We start from the raw sequence: 20,812 nt of genomic DNA, 5'->3' as shown, positions 1-20,812 counted from the left end.
TGAGCCATGTGTGGGACTCTGAGCTGATGGGGAAAAGCCTGCTTGGGATTCTCTCTCTCCCTCCCATGCCAGCCCTCTCTCTCTCTCTGTCTCCCTCCCCCCCCGCCCCCACTCCATCCCTCCCTCAAAATAAGTAAATAAACTTTAAAAGAAAAAAAAGAAGCAATCCAATTTCCTGGTTAAAACTCTACTCTCATAGCCATTTCCTTGGAGATGACAGGTATATGGGCAGGAAACTAACACCTATCTACCCAAGCAGTTTACCAAAGAGTCAGAAGCATGAAGAAACCCATGGAAGGGCTTCTCTCTCATTCCTGTTGCCCAAAAATCTTATCCAAATGAAATAAAATTGGTATTGGGTCAATAGCAAGAAAATACAATAAAAAATGTTCAGCCTGAATGGTGCCTTGGGAGTGGGGCAGACAACCCACAAATATTTTCCTGGTTAAAGTTTGGTGAATTACAGTTTATTAGGCTATTTTTGTTTCAATGCCTATCAGTGTCTTTTTAACTTAAGTGCTGTCTAATTATGTTTCTGAATCACTGCCTTATGACCAGCTATAGCTTAATGGAATTCTCAGAAATTATGAGGCTCAAGGATATTCTAATTTTCTAACTCCAAAAGAAGTTTGTAACAGTAGCCTATGTATCTGTGGGTAAGAGCTGTGAGCTTGTCTGTTGATGGAGACAGAAAAAAGATAAAGTCCAGAAGAATCACATTGGCTCTATAGAGGGGCAGCAGAAACTAACCAATGTTGAAACCACCTGAATTTGAGTCAAAATTGACATCAAGGATTGGTTTCATAAAATCAGTAGTCACATGCCAAGTGCAATTTTTTATTTCCATTCCAGTGTGTTTAATCATGGTAATATAAGCTAGAGCCACACAGTGTGCTGAGATATATAAATAATACTTCTTCCTAACAGTATCTTAGTACTAGAAAATATTCTTGGACGATTACGGTACTAAATGACCAGTGTATACTATCAGGGATATTATTTGGTCCTGGGCTGGCTTCCTGGAGTTGAAATTTGATACTGGGTCCTGTATTTTTTGGTGTCCATCTTAGGTCCTCCTATTTACTATAAGTCCTCCTTTAATTTGTTCTACCCCCAAAAGTTGGCTTTATCCTATCCCTTGTTTTCAATAGTAGATCCGCTTGCATAATAATTATAGCTACTAAAGGCAAGAAACTAATTTCTAAAGCATCAAAGGAAGGTTGACTTAATTACAGAGAATATTCTAGATTGCCCTTTACATGAATTCCTATCAACTTGAGATAATACATCTGTTACAAGTCATTCTTTTTTGACAGTTTGTGAAAACTTAAAAAAAGATTAGAAGTTTCTAAAGTGCTAATGAAACTTGTGTTGATCCTGAACTTTAATTACAAAACTATTCTGTCAATAGATCGACAGGTTTATAGATATGTTTATTTATAGTATAGTTTTTTCTTGTAATGGTTAACATTTTTTTAAGAACTGAAACCAAATAAAAAGAATAGTTGACTTTTAACATTTGCATTGTAAAAACATCTTCAAATATGTTATCTTGATTTAATTATTTTTTATTTGACCCTAAATGTGCTCAGTAGCTTAACTTCAAGCTATAAATATTTGAAAACTTGAAGAATAATAAAAATAAAATGAGGAACATTGGATCTTGAACTCTGAATTTCTAATTGGCATCTAGGAAGAGAAGTCAGGCCTATCACCTCAGAGAAACATTGCAGTGCTTGGATAATTTATTTTTCCTATTTTTAATTCTCTAGTTTATAATTTAATTTTTAATTTTAACTATTCTATAGTTATAAAAAATATATAAATACAGTCAAGTCACAGTACAACACTCACAAATTAATTTTTCTTACTATTTTTTTATTTTATGGGCCTATTATTTACAAGGATAGTAAAAACTGAACTATATTTTGAAGCAACATGTATATTCAACTAATGCCTAACACAATCGATTTCTAAGTTATGAAGTTACCATGTTCTGAAGGTTACTTTCTCATGCCTTGCATCCCATTGCTGTAACCAACAAAGGCTTTGCTATCTAGCTCTCATCTGTATGCATGCCATGCATTTCGATCAATTTTTTTCACACATATTTAGAATTTCCTAAATTTTGCACTTAATTTCAAAGATTAAAAAAAGGAAAGGAAAGAGGATATGTGTGTTGTATTGTTTGAAGTTTACCTTGTAATAAGCAAAATGCCTGTAAGAGAAACAAAAGTGTACTTTCTCACAACTCCAAAGTAATATCGTTTATGGTCTTTCTGCAGCTAGATCCTGAAGCTAGTGCTATTCTAAAAGAACTTCAAGTTAAACTCAATGGGGTTCTGGATGAGCTCAGCATCACTTATGGTGAAAGGTAAGTGGCTAAGTAGTTATTATCCAAATGTGTTGGGTTTCCACTAATAGTAATCATGCTTTCAATGCTATTTCTCTCCTCTGACTGGTTAAATTCATTTAACTTCAATAATCAAACCATGCACTATCTCCTCTCAACAACCCCACAATCTATCAGTGAAGTCTTGATACATGTTCGCTGGAACTTTGCATGATCCTTCAGTTGGGTAGTACTTATAACACTGTACTCTAAATTCTGTTTTACTTGCCTATCTTCCGGACTTTACTAGTGTGCTTCTTAAGGTCAGAAACCGCATATCCCATTCCTACCTGAAATTCTAGTGTGTCGAGCTTAGTAATTATTGAAAAAATGCAGGGAGGGAGAGACACTTCACATACAAAAGAAGAGTGAGTTGCATTCATGCCATTTATATCATTGTGACTGCACTTCCAAAGAACTGAATTCCAACCTCATAAGCTAATAAAGCCAGGGCTCTAGGTTTTAAGGTTTGGGAATCTTGATGTAATTACCCATAGGAGAGTACTGGCATATCTATATTTTTTCTATGTTTTTTAAAGTTTATTTATTTATTTTTGAGAGAGGTACAGCCCAAGTGGGGCAGGGGTAGAGAGAAAAGGAGACAGAAAATCCCAAGCAGGCTCCATGCTGTCAGCACAGAGCCCAACATGGGGCTTAAACCCAAGAAATCATGAGATCACAGCCTGAGCCGAAACCAAGAGTCTGATGCTTAATGGACTGAGCCACCCATCGCCTCTATTTTTAAACAATAAATTTTCCTTCTCTATAGTGGGGCTCTAAAGAGAGAAAAATCCATCCTAGATAAACTTCATTTTGGCCCTATAGGAAAAATCCATTAGATTATCATCAAATGTTAAAATAGAAAAGCAAACACATCTTTAAAGAGGTTCATTAACTTCATACCGATTTGCTTTAAAAATTTTTAATGTTTATTCATTTTTTGAGAGAGAAAGAGATAGTGCATGAGTTGGGGAGGGGCAGGGACAGAGGGAGACACAGAATCCGAAGCAGGCTCCAGGCTCTGAGCTGTCAGCACAGAGCCTCATGAGGGGCTCTAACTCATGAACCCTGAGATCATGACCTGAACCAAAGTCAGTTGTTTAAGACTGAGCCACCCAGGCACCCCCCAGAATTTGCTTTAAATATTGTTGATAAATGTTCACTTACTGTGTTCTGTTATCAGATGGCCCTATCAAATTACTCTAATGAAGGTTATCTATCTCTTTGAACCCCACTCATCAATTATTATTGGGTTTTGGAAAGATATATGCTTAATAAATATTGATTAGATATGCTACTTTCAAATCAGAAAGACTAAAAAGAAGAAGACACTAAATCATCATTTTTCCCCCAAATATAGCAATGATGAAAAGTAAAGAAGAATCCCATATTGGCCTTCTCTTCATTTTTTAAAATTTTTTTAATGTTTGTTTATTTGTGAGGAAGAGAGAGAGAGAGACAGAACATAAGTGGGGAAGGGGCAGAGAGAGAGGGAGACACAGAATCTGAGGCAGGCTCCAGGCTCTGGGCTGTCAGCACAGAGCCTGACACAGGGCATAAAACGACAAACTGTGAGATCATGACCTGAGCTGAAGTCGGATGCTTAACCCACTGAGCCACCAAGGTGCTCCGGCCTTCTCTTTATTATTCATGGTCTTTATGTAGCCCACCTTCACAGCTCAGGTGCTGAACAAGAGACAGCCTTGCTGTATTGAGCCCAAGGTGATTGCTCTGCCTTCTGTTTTGTGTTGTTAGCTGACCTGGATGATTGTGCTTACTTGACCTAGATATTCATAAGCAATTTGAAGATTCTGTGTGCCTGGAGTTGGAGATGCCGACATTGTCCCAGAGACGTTCGGGCTTACTGGCTCTGACTTGAGTGACACTTAGTTGATGGAGGCCTTTGGTCAGTCAATTTGGCAGTTGTGAATTATTAATATGTGGTTAGCAAAAAAAAACTGTTGCATTAAGCTAGGAAGACAAAAATAGAGATTATTTAGCAAAGTCAGGGAAAACAAAGAGGTGTCTGGGATAGCAAGGGGTGTTCAGAACCTAATGGGAAATAAGATGACTAAACAGAATAGAAATTAGAATATAAATAGAAAACATATATTCAAATTACTTTCTGGAATATAGCCAAATCATCCTTATGAATAAATACTTTTTATTTTGTTCTGTTTTGTTTCGTGGGAGGAATATTCAGTTTACAAAGGCTGAATTTATGATTTGAAAAAAATTGAGCGAACTTCAGTTATGAAATAAGGAGTGATGCTTGCTGTTAAAAGAGCACTAGAAGTATTTTGTTCATGTGAAGCCAGCTATTTTCACCTAGATATTGAAACTCCTGGTTACCCAGCACTATTTCTTCATTATTTTATTAAATATAGTGAAGAATTTAGTATTGTGTGCAACTATGGCTAAGATTATTGGAATAAACAACCCACATGCCATGCTTTTCTTATAAAAAGAATAATTATTATATACCTGTTGGTATGAATTTATTTCCCACACAACCAATCAGATTATCACACCAGGTGGATGGGATGGCTATAATGATCAGCGTGACCACACTGTAAAGTCAAACTGGATCATTTTAGTCTGAATCAACCTTCTTTAGAGTCAAAATTAGCAGTCTAGAGCCTTAATATTAAGTGTATAATTAATTGCCCCGAATCTGTTTTGTCTGGTGTTTTTAAAACCCACAATCAGGTGCGCCGGGGTGGTTCAGTCGGTTAAGTGTCTGACTTCAGCTCAGGTCATGATCTCACACTCCATGAGTTCAAGCCCCGCGTCGGGCTCTGTGCTGACAGCTCAGAGCCTGGAGCCCCCTTCGGATTCTGTGTCTCCCCCTCTCACTGCCCTTCCCCTGCTCTGTCTCTCTCTGTCTCAAAAATAAAAATAAAAACATTAAAAAAATTAAGAAAAAATAAAACCCACAATCACATAATTTTTGTATATGGAACTGGTAGGATGATTTCACAGTAAAGCCAGGGCAGAGCCAAACCACACATCTGAAGCCCAGGTTCCTGGGACTTTGACATGCTTACAGGAATCAATTCTTTTTATTTTGTCATGTTCTGTTTTGTTTGTTGGGAGGAAACTAAGTGATATAGTTTCAGTGATATCTTAAAGATGTTCTTACAGATGTTCTTACAGTTGTCAAAACTTGTGCCACTTAGGTTTCTGCTTATATTTTGGAGTTTGGCTTTTGGCTTACTACATTTCTTTTAATGATGCCTTTGGTACCAGTGGCTAGCTGGATTAAGAAAGGAATTCATGAACATTTCCTAGGAATTCTCCTGTTAGTATTTGACTTCACGGGTACTTATAAAATCTGTCATTATTAACTGGTACCACTTTTATTCAAGCTGATTGCTACAGACTTCTCCAACTAAAAAATTCACACAGAAAAAATATTTTAGGTGAACTTACCAAAAATTAATAGAGACAAAAAATTTTAGGTGAAATGCAGGTGTTGGTTTATCCTGGATTAATGTTAAGATAAAATGTAACTGTCTCTGATACACTGATAACCCTTCTTCCATATGCCTGATCTCACACACGGAGCTGGCTTCTGGTGGGAGTTCACCATATGGGTCTATTGTAGGAGAACTCATTTAAACATTTTTTATAAATAACTATCATAACTTCTTCTGCTCAATCTATCCTCCACTCCAATACACTGATTTGAGAAACAGTGCAAAAGGAAGTGGCTATTTCAAGGGTGATTATTACTACAGTCAGCAGGATCACTGATGACCCAGTGGTAAATCAACTAATTCATATTTTCCAACATTATCTACCTTGCTTTTCTATTGTCCCAAATATTTGCCACTGTACCCTCACTAAATACACACACCACCACTATCAGCACTTACTTTCTCACATTCTGCACCATGCCTACCCCCACCTTCCTCCACAACAACTACCTAACAAAAGTCTAAAGGCAGGTCTGGCCAGGTAAAAGCCAAAATACACATACCTGGATTCTTCTGGACCTGAGTTTAATTCAGTGAGACATCCTCTTTTAGATAAATATGCAGGGAGCTAAGAAATGAGCTACATGCATAGGGGCAAGCTGAGGTTCAAGCATCCAGAAACCAAATACAGATACCAAGTCCAGAGAGGCAGGAATGGTATTGTCAACAGTAAAGCAAGTCCAGGAGAAGTCGGGAGCCAAAGATGGATGATGGTAAAAGTAGATTCAGGTCTTGACTCTATGCTCAAAATTACAGAACAGTTTACTTATAAATCTGCTATATAAAGTCCAGGAGGTGGGCACCTGGTTAGCTCTGTCCATTAAGTGGCTGACTCTTGATTTGGGCTTAGGTCATGATCTCACGATTTGCGAGATCGAGCCCTGTGTTGGGCTCTGTGCTGACAGCATGGAACCTGCTTGGTATTCTCTCCTCTCTCCCTGCCTCTCCTCCTGCCCACTGTCCCTCTCTCTCTCAAAATAAATAAATAAACATTTTTTAAAGGTCCAGGAGGAAGGAAAACATCCAAGTTGTGACAGCTTAAAATATATCAAAGATTTCCAATATTTGGTAGCAAAACCAAAAATTAGAAAAATAAAATATTGGATAACAGGCTAAGTAAAATATTTTCATGATGTAAATTCTAAAATAAATTCTCACATGTGCCACAAGAACAAGACATTCTGTGTTTTGTTCATTGATACATCTTCAGCACCTATGAACTGAGATTGGCACGTAAGTGTTCTAAAATACTGGTAGAATGCATGCAATGATAAATACTTATATTTTCTACTTAATGGTAGCATTATATGGTGAAAATTCCTAAACTTCTATATAAAATTTTAGAAATTAGCACATTTGGAAACGACTCAAATAATATGAACTCTATAACCTTTGTGTGTGGGGGAAGAAGAGGGAATGGACTGACGTGATTACAGTACTTTCTTTTTTTTTTTTAGTGTTCATTTATTTTGAGAGAAAGAGAGTGTATAAGCTGGGGGAGGGGAGAGATAGAGGGAGAGAGATTCCCAGGCGGCGTCTACACTGTCAACATAGAGCCTGACATAGGGCTCGATCTCATGAATCGTGAGATCATGACCTGAGCAGAAATCAAAAGTCAGATGCTCAATCGGGCCTGACCCACTCAGGCACCCCAACTGTGATACTTTTTTAAATAGACTTTTTCCTTCTAATCATCACCATTCTAGTGATGGGACCATTTTACAGGTTGTCATTTATCCCCATTCTCCTATTTTTTTTTTTCTTGCCTGCCGGTACATCTCTAATAATTACTCCTGTTGTTAGATGTGTGAAAGTAATAGACACTATAGAAGAATGATAGTGATGATGAGTCTCCATTATTTAAATGTCCTTTGTGCCAATTATTTCAGTAAAAGATAGAAAGAATGAAGAAATAATGCTAAAGATTACTTTTCACATACTTATTTAAATCCTTGGAATGGTGAGGCATCTGGGTGGCTCAGTTGGTTAAGCATCTGACTTCAGCTCAGGTCAGAATCACGCAGTTTGTGGGTTTGAGCCCTGCATCAGGCTCTGTGCTGACAGGTCGAGGCTGGCACCTGCTTCGGATTCTCTCTCTCTCTCTCTCTCTCTCTGCCCCTCCCCTGCTCGCTCTATTTCTCAAAAATAAATAAACATTAACAAAAATTTTAAAAAGTCCTTGGAGTGGTGAGGTAATAGAAGTGGGTGGATGGAGAGGGTCCACTGATACATTCAGCCACTTGATCTTGAGCAACTTCTTTGTGCAAAGTGTGACATCTGGTTCTGTGGTGTGGATAAGTAGCACCAAAAAAAAAAAAAAAAAAAAAGTTCTTGCCTTCATAGAGCTTACATTCTAGTTGGGGCAACAGGCAATAAACAAATTAAAAGTATGCAATGTGTCAAATAATAACAATATATAGAGAATAATAAAGCAATTAAGAAAAAAAAACTGTGAGGAAATGGAGAATGATAGAAATGTCATTTCAGATTGAGTGTTCAAGAAGAATTTTCAATGGACATGGCATCTGGTGTATGACTAAGAGTGAGGGGCCAAAAGACCCATGAGAAATTTCATGGAAGAGGGAACATAACAGTGTCTATGAGATAAGAGTGTCCTCAGAGAATTCTAAGAACACTAAGAGTTAGGATACTTTATGATGACTTCCTGATGGATTGGATATTGGTATGAGAGAAACACATTGGACTTCTAAGTGGAAAGGTTTCATAGGCAGTTTAACAAAGTGGTCTGGAGCTCACATTAGAAGTCAGGTCTGCAGGGGTGCCTGGGTGTCTCAGTTGGTTAAGCCTCTGACTTCAGTTCAGGTCATGATCTTGTGGTTCATGAGTTCAAGCTCTGCATAGGACTCTGTGCGGACAGCTCAGAGCCTGGAGCCTGCTTCAGATTCTGTGTCTCCCTCTCTCTCTGCCGCTCCCCAGCTCACACTCTGTCTCTATCTCTCAAAAATAAATGAACATTAAAAAATTTTTAAAAAGAGGAAGTCAGGTCTGCAGATGTGTATTTGGGAATCACCAGTATATTGACATTGTGAAAGCCATGGAACTAGATACAATTGCCAAAAAAAGCTATATTTGACAAAGAAATGGAGTGGTCCAATGATCAAGCCTAGTGGATTACAATGTAGGGTTGCCAGATAAAATATAGGATATACACAATTAAATTTGAATTTTAGGTAAAGAATGGATATATTTAGTATACATATGCCTGAAATATTGCATGGGGTGTACTTATCCTAAAAAATATTCACTATCTGAAATTCAAATTACCTGGGTATCCTGTTTTTTTTTTTTTAAGTTTCTTTATCATTTATTATTTTTGACAGAGAGAGAGACAGCAAGCAGGGAAGGGGCAGAGAGAGAGGGAGACACAGAATTGGAAGCAGGCCCCAGGCTCTAAGCTCTCAGCACAGAGCCTGAAGCGGAGCTCGAACTCAGAGGGAGAGATCATGACCTGAGCCATAGTCGACTGAGCCACCTGGTTGCCACATATCCTGTCTTTTTATTTGCTAAATCTGGTAACCCTACTCCAATGCTTAGAGGTCAGGTAACTGAGAACAGAGCATAGCCAGTGAGATTAGAGGAAAGCCAAGAGGGTGTGGAGTCCCAGATGCCTAGTGAAGAAGGTGAATCCCATGCCGAGAGTCTTTCGAAAACATTTTTCCAATGCTCAGAGAAATGCTCAGCTATTTCTGTGAGAGATGGGGCCAAATAAACCCCCACTCAAATTAATTCAACCTGAAGAGCGTTACTTTTTATCTGCTTATATGGGTCCCAAGTAAGCTTTGAATGCAACAAAATTTTTTGCAGCTGAACAAGAAGTTTGAAGACTGATGAGCATGGGAATTCACACCACTTGAAACAGATCAAACTCCTTGGAGTTGAATTAAACAGACAAAGACAAAGGAATCATAAATGCTTGTTTTTATTTCGGAATTTATATTCCTTATTTTCAGTTTCCAGCTTATCATTGAAGACTGTATAAAACAGATGAGTTTTGAACTAAACCAAATGAGAACAAATGGAAATACTGCATCTAATAAGAACAGTGCAGCAATGGATGCAGAGATTGTGTTAAGACCCCTCATGGACTTCTTGGATAAAACGTAAGTTTCCTACCTAGTTTTCTCTTTAACCACCGCCCTAAATTTGACTGATACGGTTTTTAAGAGAAAAAAATTGTTTTCCTCTACATAAGATAGTTTTAAAAAGTCTTCTGGAGAAATACGCTAATTCATCACAAAGGAAAAGACTTTTAGTTCATTACTAGATACGAAAAAAGCAGGCATGACTTTGTGCAGGAAAGGAAATAAATAATGATAACTAAGGAATTTGCTGTTCTGAGGGGAGAAAACATTAGGATTTGATGCTTCTCAGATAAGATACTGTTTTGCATCCTCTTGGACATCAAAAAAGACTGGATTGAGTCCAGAATGTCTGATTTCATGTCAGAAAACTGAAGAAGAGAATAGCACAAGTATGAGCAGAATTAGTTCAGAGGCAAGTAGACTGCCTGACTCAACCTTCAGTAATTTATTGAGCACCTATCTGTATCAAACTTTTTATTTTGGGCACTAGATAGTGACAAAAAAGAGAGTCAAAGTCCATGACTCCATGGAGTTATGGCCTAGTAGTAGTGCGAGTGGGTGGAAATGGAGGCCTTTGTGACCAACTAAGACTGTGTTCTTAACCAAAAAGGCTTGATTTTTTTAATGCTTCTGCTCAGTTCCTACTCTTAGAAATTCTAATTTCATTAGTTTGGAGTAAGGTCAAGGCATCTATATTATAAAATAAGTCCACAATGGGGAACCATTGATCTAAAGCAACCAGAGACATGATTTCTTAAATAGTGGAACTTAACACCAAACTGAAGGTAGAAAAGTAAAAAATAATTTTGAACGCCTACGAATGGGAACAGTGTTATACCTGGTGGTTTCATATGTTACCTCATTTAATATTGTTGCAGCAAATCAATTGATACCAAAGGGACCAAGATAAATAAGGACATAATAGCTTTCTTTAAAGATAAGGATAACAAAGAAAGAATTAGTAAAGAGACCTCTTCTATATTTATGACATATTTTATTCATTTTTCAAAATATTTATTTTTGGAGAGAGAGAACATGAGAGAGCACAAGTGGGGAAAGGGCGGAGAGAGAGAGAGAGAGAGAGAGAGAGAGAGAGAGAGAGAGAATCCTAAGCAGTCTCCATACCATCAGTGCAGAGCCTAAAGCAGGACTCAATCTCATGAACCATGAGATCATGACGTGAGTGGAAATCAAGATTCGGAAGCTTAACCGACTGAGCCACCTAGGTGCTCCTTTGATGTAAATTTTAATTCTATTTCCCTTTGTTTATAGCTTACTGCATAACCAAGACTAATGTTCATTATCACTTTAATTTCAATTTTGGTAGACAAATTGTCTATTCTGTTTGTATGAGGAAATATCTAGGATATAACTTAGCAAGAGGGAGGTGGGCATGTAGTTGTAGAAGAAAGGGAGAAAAATCATCTTCATTTCTTGAGTTTCTTAATGTAGACTTTTACCATTTAATTTCCTGTATAACCCCTTGACATTTTTATCTTATTAGATGGCTCTTTCTATGACCAATACAGAATCATATCACATAAACACACTACCATTTGGTTGTGAATGTGATGGTGAATAGAGAGCAGGACAAAGCAATCCTCTTCAAACTCCTATGGAGTGCCTTATGGTTTTAGACTTCCAGCCAGTCATTTATCCAAATATTGTGGAACATAGAGAAAGTTCTAAGTTATCCTAATCCTTTTAACTACTAGCTGAGAGACATTGAATCCATTTCACCATCTGTAAAATGAGACCAAAACATAAAGTCAGTGGACCCTCCTTTTCAGCATATTTAGATTATTTTACTGTCTTAATTTTATTAGAATTATACATTATATAATTTATATATATATTTTTCTAATTCTTAGTAGAAAGGGACAGTATATAAAGATACAAAAAAACATCTATGAGCTTTAAAAATTTGTCAAAGATTTAAAATTTTTGGAAAGAGATATGAGGCATGAAGAGTCGCACAAATTCTCAAGGCTAATAAAAATGTGTAACCATAAAGCCATTTGTTAGGAGAGATTTTTAAAAGTCAGGTATTCTGTTCTTAGGGAGCCAACAGGTTAGGAAAAATACAAAAATAAACACAATAAGGTATAAGTTAATAATTCCTTGTTCAAACTATCATTAGAAATTCTGTTTGCATTAGATCTTTCTAGGTGGGTAGGACTTAGAGGTATGGAAATGAGGTATAGGAATTCTGGAGGAGGGAGAACAGCTGGATACTGTCTTCATGAAAATCCGATCAAGTGTACGACAGCAAATCTCTCTTGCCAGGTGGAATACATGATATTTGAAAATTGTTTGGTTAATTGGTCTGTGGTTAACCAATCTAGATAGCTCAGTTTCCAAAATATATGTTTTTCAGTTTGCATTATAGAGTGGGTTAACTCTAAATTAAGGAAGCAGTTGCTAGATCTCCTGTTTGTTCATTTAAAATGAACAATGGAGGGCTTAAAGTCTTTAAGGTAGCTTTGAGAAAAATCCCCTTAGAAATCGTGTTATATTATAAATGTATAGGCTCTCTTTGTGTAGCCTCTTTAAATAAAACATGTCTGTATGTTTCATTTTCTTCACCAAGACCTCACCACTCTATAAAATGAACTGTAAACTCTATTTCCAGCTGGCAGAAATCCCATGCAGAGCTACAAACATGTCAAGGGTTTTATACCTATTCATTCATTTCCAGTCTGAGCAGAATTAGTTGGCATGCCAAGTGTATGAGCTGACCCTAAAGACAAGGTCAATGCTTAAACCCAGACCTTCTGAAAATGGAAATTACACATCTGCTACAAAAATGGCAGATTGGTTTTGTCTCAAATTACCCTAGGAATATCTCCGAGGTTAGGTACTTTGGTTCTGCTGTGACACATCTGCTGGTTTCTACCCTGTGTCCCTATCATGAATGCTACTCTCCAACAGTGGTTTCCAAATAGTGGGGCTACAGATTCCATAACTATGCACAGGGGTCCCAACACCCACCCCCACCATCTAAAGGAGGTTATTTTCATATGTTTTCCTGTATTAGGTATCTGCATACAGTAGAGTTCGGAGAAATAATTCTACATAAATAGATATTTTGGAAATCTTTCCCTTAGCCTCTCATATGTCACCTGCATTTACATATTAATTATATATATTTAAAATAGTCAACTCTATCTCAGAACCAGAATTGAAATTATAATTTCTGAGTCTAAAAGCATACAGAGAACTTAGGAGCACTGTAGGGAGTTGATGAAGCTATCCTGAAATACATGACCCACCTCTAGCCCTCTGTGAAACAGGTGTAATGAACTCTTATTAAAGTAGCCTTAAAGAGTTGAGTGTCCTATTGCAGCACATTCAGTAAATATAGATACAGCACTGTGAATTGACAGAATGTTGGGCCCTCATATGGTAGCGTGTTTGTCCAGGGCATTATGGCACATTGGATAACACTGGATTTAGAGGACTTTTCAGCCCTCACTTAATAGCTTCACTTCCTTGAACAAGTTCCCTAACTTCTCTGAAACTGATGTCTGTTTGTTTTTTTAAGTTTCATTTATTTATTTTGAGAGAGAGTGTGTGTGTGCATGCACAAATGGGGGAGGGGCAGAGACAAAGAATCCTAAGCAGGCTCAACACTGTCAGTGCAGAGCCGAACCCAAGGCTCAATCTCATGAAGCACGAGATCATGACCTGAGTCGAAACCTAGAGTCAGACTCTTAACCAACTAGCCACCCAGGAACCCCTCTGAACCTGTTTTTGATTTATAAAGTGAATGTAGTAATAAACAAAAAGCATTTGCAGAAGAGTTTTCTAAATTTAGGTGTTACATAAATACCAGATGATGTTATCATCATTCTCACCATGAGAAGAATTTATAAGAAATATAAATATAAACCTATTCACATTGGTAAATTTGGCATCTTAAAAAGCTGATCTTAGAAAAACAGAACAGATTGGTAACTGCCAGAAGCTGGGGGATTGGGAGAGTGGGTAAAGTGGTCAAAAGGTACAAACTTCCAGTTATAGGATAAGTAAGTCCTAGGGATTAACATATAGCATTGTAACTATAGTTAACAATATTTCACTGCATATTTAAAAATTACTGAGGGTAGAGTAGATCTTAAAAGAATTTTTAACTGCCTGAGGTAATGGATGTTAACTTATTATGGTAATCATTTCATAATATATATGCATATCACATCATTATGTTATACACTTGAAACTTACACAATGTGATATGTTAATTGTATCTCAATAAAACTGAAAACTTTTGACTCTTGAGTAAAATTATATGCATCTTTGTTGTTATGTTGGAGCAGTTACAGATAGTGATAAAAATGTGTTTCTTTAATGTTTGGCCTGCATCATGAACATGGGGTATGTAGTAAATATGAATTAGGAATGTGGGTAAAAATCATCTACTTTGGGAGCCTTGATGTCAATATAGGAAACAATTTAAGGGAAGTGATATGCTCAGTATATTTTCTACCAGTAGTGAATCACCTAATATGTAATATGCTGAAATGTATTTTTTTTCAGTAAACAAAATTTAGCATTAAGGCCTATTTATATATTTAAATCTCAGTATTGAAAAATGTGAATTTCTGATCAATAAAAAAGTTGATACCTTGATATGAGGCTTATAAGTGACTGTGTTTTATTTCAGATTAAGTCTCTCAGCAAAAATCTGTGAGAAAACCGTCCTAAAGCGAGTTTTAAAGGAGTTATGGAAGCTAGTTCTTAACAAAATAGAAAAACAAATTGTGCTCCCTCCTCTGACAGATCAAACAGTAAGTATTTAAAACCAAAATTTGAGTATACTTTTTTTTTAATTTTTGAGATATAGTTGACATACAATGTTAAATTATCTTTAGGGGTGCAACAGTGATTTGACAGTTATGTACTTTATTTAATACTCACCACCATAAATGTAGTCACCATCTGCTACTGTACAAGGTTATTAAAATAATATTGATTATATTCCCTCTGCTGTACTTCTCATTTCCATGATTTATTTCATAAGTGGAACTTTGTACCTCTTAGTCCCCTTCATCTTTGTTGCCCATTCTCCCATACACCTCTCCTCTGGCAAACACTACTTTGTTCTCTGTATTTATGAGTCTATTTCTGTGTTTTGATTTATTTGATTTGTTTTTTAGATTCCACATATAAGTGAAGTCATATGGTATTTGTCTTTCTCTTTCTGACTTATTTCACTCGGCATAATACCCACAAGTTCCATCCATGTTGTCATGAATGGCAAGATCTCATTTTTTTTAATGGTTGAGTAATATTCAATTGTGTGTGTGTACATATGTATGTCTACATGTATACACATATGTACATACATACATTAATTCATGGTGCAGACCAAAAACCAAAGAAACACATTTTCATACACACACACACACACACACACACACACACACATCTTTTTCCATTCATTAGTTGATAGACCCTTGGGCTGCTTCCTTACCTTAGCTATTATAAATAATGCTGTAATAAATAAAGAAGTGCATATATCCCTTTGAATTTGTACTTTCATTTTCCTTGGGTAAATACTCAGGAGTAAAATTACTGTATCATATAGTTTATCCGTTTTTAATTTTTTGAGGAACTTCCATAATTTTTTCCACAGTGGTTCCACCAATTTACATTGCCACCAAGGAAAATGAAGTGCATGAGGGTTCCCTTTTCTCCACATCCCCACCAACACTTGTTATATCTTGTCTTTTTGATTCTAGCCAGTGTGACTAGTGTGAGGTGATATTTCATTATGGTTTAATTTGAATTTCCCTCATGATTAGTGATGTTGAGCATCTTTTCATGTGTCTGTTGGCCATCTATATGTCTTCTTTCAAAAAAGGTCTATTCATGTCCTCTGACCATTTTTTAATCAGATTATGTGGGGGGTTTTCTGTTTTCGTTTGGAGTTTTTTGGTGTTGAGGTGTGGAAGTTCTTGATATGTTTTAGATATTAACCCCTTATCAGATATATCATTTGCAAATAGCTTCTCCCATTCAGTAGGTTGCCTTTGCATTTTGTTGATTACATTGCTGTGCAAAAGCTTTTTAATATACTATAGTCCCAGTAGTTTGCTTTTGTTTTATTTCCCTTGCCTGAAGAGACAGATCCATACATATGTTTCTAAGGACAATTCCCAAGAGATTACTGCCTATGTTTTCTTTCAGGAATTTTATGGATTTAGATCTCACATTTATGTCTTTAATCCATTTTGAGTTTATTTTTGTGTGTGCTGTTAAGAAAGTGGTCACGTTTCATTCTTTTGCATGTAGCTGTCCAATTTTCCCACTACCTTTTTTTTAAAGACACTGTCTTTTCCCCATTTTACATAATTGACTCTTTGTTGTAGATTAATTAACCACATAAGCATGGGTTTATTTCTGGGATCTCTATTCTGTTCTTTTGATCTATGAGTCCATTTTAATGCCAGTATAATCCTGTTTTGATTACTATGGCTTTGTAGTTTCTTAAAATCTGGGACTGTGATACTTCAAACTTTGTTCTTTCTCAAGATTGCTTTGGCCTTTCCAGTCTTCCATATAAATTTCAGGATTATCTGTTCTATTTCTGTGAAAATGCTATTATTATTTTGACAGGGATTGCATTGAATCTATAGATTTCCTTGGGTAGTATGGACATTCTATCTTCAAATCCTTGAGCGTGTTGTGTTTTTTCATTTGTTTGTGTCATCTTCAGAATAGAAGTCTTTCACCTCTTTGGTTAAATTTATTCCTAAGTATTCTATTCCTTTGGTACAATTTTAAATTGAATTGTTTTCTTAATTTCTCTTTTTGGTACTTCATTATTAGCATATAGAAATGCAAAATATTTCTGTGTGTTAATTTCATATCCTGTAACTTTACTGAATTCACTTATCAGTTCTCATTTTTTTGGTGATGTCCTTAGGCTTTACTATATATAGTATCATGTCATTTGCAAAGAGTGATAGTTTTATGTCTTCCTCGGCAATTTGGATGTCTTTTCTTTCTTTTTCTTGTCTCATTATGAAGCCAGGTCTTCCTGGCTTCCTGTGCTGAATAAAATTGAGAGTAGACATTTTTTTCTTGTTCCTAATCTGAGAGGAAAAGCTTTTATTTTCTTCCCCATTGAGGATGATGTTAGCTATGGGCTTTTACATGTACAGCCTTTATTATGTTATATTTTCTCAGATGCATTTTCTACATCTATTGAGATGATCAAATGAGCTGAGCTGAAATCAAGAGTCAGATGCTTAACTGAGTGAGGCACCCAGGCCCCCCTAGTTGAGGGTGTTTATATGCATCTTCATCAGGGATGTTAGCCTGTAGTTCCTTTTTGTAGTGCCTTTATCTGGTTTTGGAATCAGTGTAATGCTGGCCTCATACAATGAATTTGGAATTTTTCTTTACTCTTATTTTTTGGAGTACTTTGAGAAGAATAGGTATTAACTCTTCTTTAAATGTCTGTTGAATTCATCTGTGAAGACATCTGGTCCTGGACTTTTGCTTGATGTGAGTTTCTTTATTACCACTTCAATTTCATTACTAGTACATATCTGTTCAATTTTTCTATTTCTTCCTGATTCAATTTTGGAAGATTGGATGTGTCTAGGGATTTAGCCGTTTCTAGTTTTTCGCAGTATTCTTATAATCCTTTGTATTTCTGTAGTGTCTGTTATTTCCCCATCTTCATTTCTGATTTTGAGTACTTTCTTTTTTTTTTCTTTTTGAATCTGGCTAAAGGTTTACCAATTTTGTGGGACATCTGGGTGGTTCAGTTGGTTGAGTGTCTAACTTCAGCTGTGGTCATGATCTCGTGGTTTGTGAGTTTGAGCCCCATGTTAGGCTCAGTGCTGACATGTCAGAGCCAGAAGCCTGCTTCAGATTCTGTGTCTCCCCTCTCTGCCCCTCCCCCACTTGTACCTCTCTCTCTCTCTGTCTCTCTCTCTCTCTCAAAAATAAATAAACATTTAAAAATATTAAAGGATTATTAATTTTGTTTATCTTTTAAGGAAATAGCTTTTGGTTTTGGTGGTTATTTGTTAGTCTCTATTTCTTTTATTTCTATTCTGATACTTATTTCAATCCTACTGTGGGCTTTGTTCTTTTTCTAGTTTCTTCAGGTGTGATGTTCGATCATTTATTTGACATTATCCTTGCTTCTTGTTGTAGGTTTGTATTGCTATAAATTTAGAACTGCTTTTGTTGAGTCCCAAAGATTTTGGAGTGATATATTTCCTTTTTCATTTGTTTCCATGGATTTTTTAAATTTCTTCTTTGATTTTTTTTGATACATTGATACATTGTTAAGTAATATGTTGTTTAGCCTTCATGGGTTTTTTTTTTTTCTTTCATTTGTTTGAATTGTAAATAATTTCTAGTTTCATACTAATGTGATTTGCAAAGATGCTTAATAATGATATCAATCTTAAATTTATTGAGACTTGCTTTGTGGCCTAACACGTGATCTATTTGTCCTGGAAAATATTCCATGTGCACTTGAAAAAAAAGGTGGGTATTCTGCTGTTTTGAGATGGAATGTTTTGTACATCTCTGTTAAATCCATCTAGTCTAATGGGTCCTTCAAAACTGTTTCCTTTTGATTTTCTGTCTGGATGATTTGTCTATTGATGTAAGTGGGGTGTTAAAGTCCCCTAAAATTATCGTATTATTGTTAATTTATTTCTTTATGTTAATGTTTGCTTTATGTATTTACACGCTCCTATGCTGGAGGCATGGATATTTACAAGTTTTACATCCTGTTGTTGGGTTGATCCCTCTGTCATTATATAATGCCCTTCTTTCAATCTTCTGCAGTCTTTGTTTAAAAGTCCATTCCATCTTACATAAGTATTGCTACTCTAGCTTTCTTTTTATTTCTATTTGCATAGAGTGTTTTTTTTTTATCCCTCCCCTTTCAGTCTCTATGTGTCTTTAGGTATGAAGCATATCTTGCAGGCAGCATATAGATGGGTCTTTTTTAATCTATTTGAGTCATTCTGTATCATTTGATTGGAGCATTTAGTCCATTTACGTTTAAAGTAATTATTGATAGGTATGTACTAACTGCCATTTTGTTGCTTTCTGGTTTCTGTATTTCTTCTCGGTTCCTTTTTTCTTTTGCTCTCTTGTGGTTCAGTGGCTTTCTTTAGTGTTAGGCTTAAATTTCTTTGTATTTTTTGTACATCCATTATGGGCTTTTGATTTGTGGTTACCATTAGGTTAATATATCATATCCTATATATATAGCTAAGGACCCGGACATTTATGAACAACTTATTTCTTTCTTTTTTTTATATGAAATTTATTGTCAAATTGGTTTCCATACAACACTCAGTGCTCATCCCAACAGGTGCCCTCCTCAATGCCCATCACCCACTTTCCCCTCTCCCCTACCCCCCCCCATCAACGCTCAGTTTGTTCTCAGTATTTAAGAGTCTCTTATGGTTTACTTTCTTCCCTCCCTAACTTTTTCCCCCCTCCCCTTCCCCTATGGTCTTCTGTTAGTTTCTCAGGATCCACATATGAGTGAAAACATATGGTACCTTTCTCTGCCTGACTTATTTCACTTAGTATAATAATACTCTCCAATAAGTTTGAACACTTTCTAAAAGCACTAAATTTTTACTCCCACCTTCACATTTTTTGTTTGTCATATTTTAAGTATTTTTATTTTGTGTATTCTTTGACCAATTTCTGTACATATAATTGATTTTATATTTTTGTGTTTTAACTTCCATACTGGTTTTATAGGTAATTAGTCTGTTACCTTTACTATATGTTTGCTTTTACCTGTGAAATTTTTTCCTTTCATAATTTTCTTCTAGTTATATGTCTTTTCTTTCCACTTAAATAATTCCCTTCAATATTTATTATAAGGCTGGTTTTGTGGTAATAAACTCCTTTAACTTTTATTTGCTGGGAACTTCTCTCCTTCAGTTTTAACTGATAACCTTATCAGGCATAATATTTTTCATTGTAGGTGTGTTCCTTTCAGCATGTTGGCTTGCAGTTTCTGCTGAAAAATCAGCTGACAGCCTTACAGTGTTTCCCTTATATGTAGCTGTTTTCTCCTGGTGCCTTTAAGATTCTCTCTATATCATTACATTTTGCCATTTAATTATTATGTGTCTTGGTGTGAACTTCTTGGTTTCATCTTGTTAGGTGAAAGCACTCTGTGCTTTCTCAAGCTGGATGTCTGTTTTCAGATTAGGAAAGTTTTCAGCCTCCTTCTCTCTCTCTTCTCTTTCTTGGATTTCTAAAATTCAAATGTTACTCTTGGTGATATTATAGAGGTCCTTGACCTATTCTCAGTTTTTACTTTTTGCTGTGCAGCTAGGTTGCTTTCTTTGACCCTGTCTTTCATATTGCTAATCCATTCTTCTAGTTTATTTTTCATTTCAGTTAATGTATTCTTCAGCTCTGACTGGTTATTTTTTATATTTTCTATCTCCTTGTTGAAGTCCTCACTGAGTTCACTCTTTTCTCAAATCTGGTAACAATCTTTATGACCATTACTTTGAACACTTTATTAGGCATATTGCTTATCTCCATTCGTTTAGCTCTTTTCCTATGATTTTGTCTTGTCATATTTTTCTGTTGCCTCATTTTGTATGATTCTGTGTTTGTTTTTATGTATTATGAAGTCATCTGCATTTCATGGTCTTCATAGTAATGACCTTGCGTAGAAGAGCTCCTGCCTGTTGTGTCCTTGCAGCTTAGTCTCTTCTGGTCACCAGAACCAGCTGCTCCAAGGTTGTTCCCTGTGTGTACCCATCTGTTGTGGCTAAGCTGTGACTCCTGTGGGCTCATTGGTGGGTGGGGCCAGTACTCATTCT

At 36.1% G+C, this 20,812-nt stretch overlaps 1 protein-coding gene across 1 annotated transcript in view; it reads left to right on the top strand.

Annotated features, from left to right (window-relative positions):
* The window catches only part of UNC13C (unc-13 homolog C), a 613,702-nt gene that overhangs the window by 510,204 nt on the left and 82,686 nt on the right, over positions 1 to 20,812 (top strand). Inside the window, exons 28-30 of the mRNA XM_032593636.1 lie at positions 2,286 to 2,374; positions 9,843 to 9,992; positions 14,638 to 14,761. Coding sequence (XP_032449527.1) covers positions 2,286 to 2,374; positions 9,843 to 9,992; positions 14,638 to 14,761 — 363 coding nt within the window. The remainder of the gene's footprint in view (positions 1 to 2,285; positions 2,375 to 9,842; positions 9,993 to 14,637; positions 14,762 to 20,812) is intronic.

This window comes from Lynx canadensis, chromosome B3 (assembly GCF_007474595.2).
Source record: "Lynx canadensis isolate LIC74 chromosome B3, mLynCan4.pri.v2, whole genome shotgun sequence".
NCBI lineage: Eukaryota > Metazoa > Chordata > Mammalia > Carnivora > Felidae > Lynx > Lynx canadensis.
Note: the sequence above shows the minus strand (reverse complement) of the source record. Positions and strands in the feature narration are given on the sequence as shown.